We start from the raw sequence: 5,469 nt of genomic DNA, 5'->3' as shown, positions 1-5,469 counted from the left end.
CCAGCCGGGCTCCGCGGCCGGGGGCGGCGGGGGGAGCCGGGGCAGGGCACGAAGGAGCCCCCGGAGCGGCAGTGGCCGTACCTGCCGGCTCCCCCGGCCGCCGGTCCCCGCCGAGCATCCGGAGCCCTCCGGCGCCTCCAGCCCCGGCCCCTGCGCCCGGTCCCCTCCCCGCACGGCCGCGGCCGGAGCCGGCGGCGGGGCCGGGGTGGGCCGGCCAGGACCAGCCCGGTGGAGCCGCGCCTCGGAGCCGCCAGCATCCCGGGGAACCGCGCCTGGCCGGGCCAGCGCCGCATCCCGCTGCCTTTCAGATAACCTCCGCCGCTCGGGCCTGCGGAGCCGCACCGGGCACCGAGCGGGGGCTGGAGCGGGACCCCCGCCCGGGGCCAGCGCAGGTAAGGACGGGCAGGGCCGGGGGAGTCACCCCGCGGGCGTGCGGGAGCGCACGTGTGTGTGTGCGGGAGCGCCGTGTGCTGCGAGCGTGGGGCACGGAGCGTGGGGCTGGGGACTGCGGTGGGAGGCTGCGGAGGGGAGGATGTTGGGGAGGGCTGTGCCACCCCCGGAGTGATGGGGTGCGGGGAGCGGCGGGGACTGTGTCACCCCCGGAGTAAAGGGGATGGCGGGGGCTGTGTCACCCCGAAGGGATGGGGATGGCGGGGGCTGTGTCACCCCGAAGGGATGGGGATGGCGGGGGCTGTGTCACCCCGGAGTGACGGGGATGGCGGGGGCTGTGTCGCCCCAGGGGCGCTGGGGGTGCGGGTGCCGCGCCAGGGCTGTGCGTGAAGGGGTGTGACAGAACGAGCGTGGGAACGCGGTGACAGTGCGTGGCACTGCTGACCACCCGAATCGCTGTGCTCGTGGGCGCTGCGGGTGAGTGTCTGTGTGAGAGCTGCAGGCAGAGCCCCGGGGCTGCTGCTGTGTGCGGGAGGGGGGGGAATATATGCTGCTTGCGGGACTCGAGGTGCAGGATATGGGGTGCAGGATGTGGAGTGCAAGATGCGGGGTGCAGGATGCGGGGTGCAGGACGCGGGGTGCAAGATGCGGGGTGCAGGATGCGGGGTGCAGGACGCGGGGTGCAGGATATGGGGTGCAGGACGCGGGGTGCAGGATGCGGGCCCGCGGGGGGGAATGAAAGAGGCGAGGCCTCCCTCTGCAGGGCAGGATGCTTGCGGGACCCCAGTGCTGCCAGGGCATGGCCCCCGGGACAGCCCTGCTGGGGCTGGGCAGGGATCCAGACCCCCCCCAGCCCTCGGGCACCCGGGGCTGAACCCCGCGGCCTCGCTCCATCCCCAAGGGCTGCTGCTGCTGCTGCTGTAAGCAGATGGCCCCCTCGGGCCCCCTCCGCCAGGCACGGCAGCGCCCGCCGGGAGAGGCATCCCTCTAACAGGATTCGCAGCGTGATGGAGGAGAGCGCCTTCGCCCTTCTCGGAGGAGAGCCGGGCTGGCGCAGGGGCTGCTGAGGGAGAAAATGGCCTCGGGCAGGCTGCCTGCCTCCCATCCCCTGCCCGCTAACGTGGTCTGTCCTCTCCATCAGCCCCGGGACAAGGGCAGGGAGCTGGGAAGGGGGGGAGAGGAAGCTGGAGGGAGGGATAATAGCAGGGACAGATCAGGAGCAAGCGATGGAGGTAAAAATAGATCCACTGAGCAGAGGAGGGGCTAAACGTGAGAGAAAACCCTGAGCAGAGGCAGGTCGGTAGAGGAACCCCTTCGGGAGGGGCCCTGCAGCCCAGGGGGGCTCAGGGGCACCTGCCCTCCCACCCTCAGGGCAGAGGGGGTCCCGGCATGCCACGCTCGGGGCCGCCGTGGGGATGCCTTGGGGGAGATACCTGCGTGCTCCCGCTTCCGCAGCCCCAGCACGCGGGCGGATGCACAGGGCCCGGAGGGCACGGCTGCCAAATTGCCGGGATGCAGGCGGGCAGCGTCCCCAGGGAGCGCTGGCAGCCGGTAGATCCATGGAGAGCCTTGGATCCAACCCCCTCTCCCTTTTCATTTCCAGCGAGCACGAAACTGAGCTGGGGACAGAGGTACCAGGGACCGAGGGGACAAGGTGTGTGCTGTCCTGGCCGCAGCCAAGGCGAGCTGCCCTCTGGCACGGGATGTGCCCCGAGCCCCTGCCCTGTGGGAGCTGCCGGTGACTGCAAGTGGGAGAGCCGGGAAGTCAGAGCAAAGGAATTTGCAAACACATTCTTCAGCGCCACGAGGATCCCACTGCATGTAAACAGGAACAGAGGCCGGCCTGGGGCGAAGTGAGAGCTGCCTCCAGTTCTGCAAGGTCCCCCTGGACTCACCTGCCCTGGGCAGTGCCCAGCACCGCCATCCCCAAATTAACGCTCTGACTGCAGCTGATCTGCCCTGGGAAGTGGCAGCGAAGGCGAAGAGCAGGGCTGCTGAGTGACTGCCAATGTCACGTTAACATCCCGGCAGGCTGCGGGGAGCCGGCGCTTTGATCAGCCGCCCAAGCGCATCTCGAGGCAGGCAGGATGGCACCGTGAGCCCGCCCTGCCTTCTCCTGCCCGCCCCAGCCGCGCTCCTGGCACCTCGGGGCTGGCTGCACAAGAGGGGCGCGGGGTCCGCTGCCGCTGGCCCGTCTCCCCAGGATGCTCTCCCGCACCAGCCGCTGCTCCCTGTGCTCCTGCTCCGCGGCCAGAGCGAGATTGAAAGCTCAGCAGGCCGCCAGCATGTTTTAGCCTCATGCAGGCGTCCCTCGGAGACCCCAGAGCAGTGGACAGTAATGTGAAAACGATACTCATGTCGTGTCTGAAAGGGCAACAGGTCATCATCAAAATGGAGGCGATGAAGATCATCCACCCGGAGAAGTTCTCGGAGCTGCAGGGGCCGCAGCCGCGCTACGCGCCCGCCCCGCGCCGGGAGCCGCCGCTCGTGGCCAAGCGCGCGTGGCCCTCCGAGTCCGAGATCATCGTGAACCAGGCGTGCGGGGACATCCCCGCCCTGGACACGGCCCCCGCGCCGCTGCCGCTGCCCCGGACTCCGCCCCTGCCGCGGCGGGAGCGCGGCTACCCGGGCCAGCGCAAGGGCAGCTCCGAGGTCTGCTACCACCGGCAGCCGCCGTCGGACGAGGTGATCGTCAACCAGTACGTGCTGCACCCCTCGACGCCCTGCGAGCCCCTGGAGTGCCCCACGTGCGGCCACATGTACAACTTCACCAACAAGCGGCCCCGCATCCTCTCCTGCCTGCACTCGGTGTGCGAGGAGTGCCTGCAGATCCTCTACGAGTCCTGCCCCAAGTACAAGTTCATCTCCTGCCCCACCTGCAAGCGGGAGACCGTCCTCTTCACCGACTACGGGCTGGCGGCGCTGGCCGTCAACACCAGTATCCTGAACAGACTGCCGGCCGAGGCCCTGGCCGCCAACCCCGTCCAGTGGAGCAGCGACACCGACCGCAGCTGCTACCAGACCTTCCGCCAGTACTGCGGGGCCGCCTGCACCTGCCACATCCGGAACCCGCTGTCCTCCTGCACCATCATGTGAGCCCCTCCGCACGGGCACGGGGGACAGCGCGGCCCCGTGTCCCCTCCCTGCCACGGCACCGCCGGGGAATGCTCGAATGCTCACCACGCCGAGGATGTGGCACCGGTGTCCTTGCGGGACTCGCGGGGGGCACAGGGGGTGCTGGGACCTGCAGCAGCCCCCGACTCACCCGGGGATTGGGACGCTGGCACGGGAGGGCATCGACCGGCGCACCCGGGCCCTGCGGCTCCCCTGGCCCTGCGGCGGGCGCTGCTGTGCCGCACCGAGCACCTCACCGTGCTCCTTCCCCGGGCGCCTCTCCCTCCTCTCCCCCCGGCTCTGCCAGGAGCGGACGCTGGGCTCTGGCCGCAGTGACGCCCTCCCCATCGCCCCACGGCCGGCAGCAGCAGCACAAGGAGCCCTGGAGATGCACGGTGCCACACTGGGCCACCCTCCCAGCACAGGAAGCGAGGACAGGTCCCCAGCTGCCCCCTCCACCCCCTGTCTGTAAGTTATTTGCCAAAGCTTTCATCTCGGTGGCCACGCCGCCGTGCGCCCGAGTCTCAGTAGCCACACCAAGCCGCCAGCCCGGCCCTCGGATGCCAGCAGACGTGCGGCCCATGTCCTCCACCGGCCCTTGAGGAAAGCTCCACTTTGTCCTCGTTTTGGAGGATTCTTGTTTTTCCCCATCCATCCCCAGCCACCCCATCCCAGGCCACTACGTGTTCACAAAGGCATTGAGCTGTGCCCGTTCTCTGCCCCTCCGCCCGGGACCCACACCCATGCCCCATGGGATGGCTCAGGAGGGTGGCATGGGGTCCAGTGCCCCAAATTGCTGACTCCAGCGAGGGGATTTGACTGGGTAGGGGGACCGAGGTCTGGCTCCTGCCCACAGTCCCTTCCCCAGAGCAGCACCTCTGCTCTGACCCCTGTGCAGAGGGGCTGGAAGGGCAGCAGCCCCCTGTGCACAGTCTTGCTTTCTCCAGAGCACCTGGAGGGGTAAGTTTGCTGCCAAAAAAAGCAAAAAATACAAAAAAGCAAAATAAAGAAAAAGCCATAGTTTTGGGTGCTCCCATGGGGCTGAGCACCACAACCCAGCATGGCCACGGCACCAGGGGCACGCGCTGCCCAGTCCTGGGTGCTGGGGCTGGGTGAGCCTGAGGGATCCCAGGACCTACGTCCTGGAGGAAACAGCAGCCCCTGGCATGGCCAAAGCCCAGCAGCCATGCAGGGAGAGGGGCCAGTCCATGCCCTGTGCTGTCCCGAGGGGCGGGCGATGCCGCTGGCACAGCCCCAGGCCCGTTCTCGCTCTGAGGGGAACGGCGCCGGTACCGTGTCTGTGTTGCTCTGCCAATGCCTCCTGCTGCTGGTTGTGACCATGATCATGTTTTATACCCGGCCTTGTTCTGACCCCATCATTCTCCCCAATAAAGATTATATTGGAACGAAGGCTGAGCTGGAGTCCGGGGCCGCGTCGCTGGGGCGGGAGGGGGGTGACACCGGGATGTGCCCTGGCCCTGCTCCCCCTGTGGCACAGGCTGGGCCAAACCTGGGTCACAGCTTTCCCCTGGGCTGGCACCTCCTCCCCCAGCCTGGCTTTTAGCTCTGATGCAGTTGTGTCCCCCCCTGGGCACCTTGGGGACCCTGCCCAGCCACAGCAAGAGCCCTCAAACACCCGCTGGACATCCCCTTTCTCCCCAGGTGATGTGGGATACTGGGGGGAGGATGTGCCATTTGGTGGCACCTGCCGTTGAAGGGAGCTAGGGAGGAACATGGGTTCCCCTGTTCTGCTGAGGCAGCTGCACTCATGGACTCCCCTCTGCACCATTCCCAGGAGCTGCCCTGGGGCTGGCAGCACCAGCACATGGACCCCACTGTGTGCCCTGAAGGACCCCGGGGTCACTGGGATGGCAGCTCCACAGCTGGGAGAGCCAGGAACCTGCAGCAGAAGCAGCTGGGATGATGAGCCCAGGAGAAGGCAGCTCCCAGGGCAAGCTGCACACG

General features: G+C 68.2%; 1 protein-coding gene across 2 annotated transcripts; it reads left to right on the top strand.

Annotated features, from left to right (window-relative positions):
* The first annotated feature begins 201 nt into the window (after positions 1 to 201).
* On the top strand, positions 202 to 4,914 carry RNF208 (ring finger protein 208). 2 transcript variants are annotated; one of them, XM_063174558.1, is made up of 2 exons: positions 202 to 392; positions 1,994 to 4,914. In XM_063174558.1, the coding sequence occupies exon 2, from the start codon at positions 2,689 to 2,691 to the stop codon at positions 3,484 to 3,486; it is 798 nt and encodes a 265-aa protein (XP_063030628.1). In that variant the 5' UTR covers positions 202 to 392; positions 1,994 to 2,688; the 3' UTR covers positions 3,487 to 4,914. The 2 variants fall into 2 exon arrangements, with proteins under 2 accessions (XP_063030628.1, XP_063030629.1); XM_063174559.1 differs by lacking the exon at positions 202 to 392 and adding an exon at positions 772 to 867.
* The last annotated feature ends 555 nt before the right edge of the window (positions 4,915 to 5,469 follow it).

This window comes from Melospiza melodia, chromosome 22 (genome assembly GCF_035770615.1).
Source record: "Melospiza melodia melodia isolate bMelMel2 chromosome 22, bMelMel2.pri, whole genome shotgun sequence".
Classification (NCBI taxonomy): Eukaryota; Metazoa; Chordata; class Aves; order Passeriformes; family Passerellidae; genus Melospiza; species Melospiza melodia.
The sequence above is the reverse complement of the archived record's forward strand: the minus strand, read 5'-3'. Positions and strand labels throughout refer to the sequence as shown.

Bases quoted from the DNA above. Each gene is read 5' to 3' on its own strand.
- RNF208 (XM_063174558.1), top strand. From the start codon at position 2,689: ATGCAGGCGTCCCTCGGAGACCCCAGAGCAGTGGACAGTAATGTGAAA.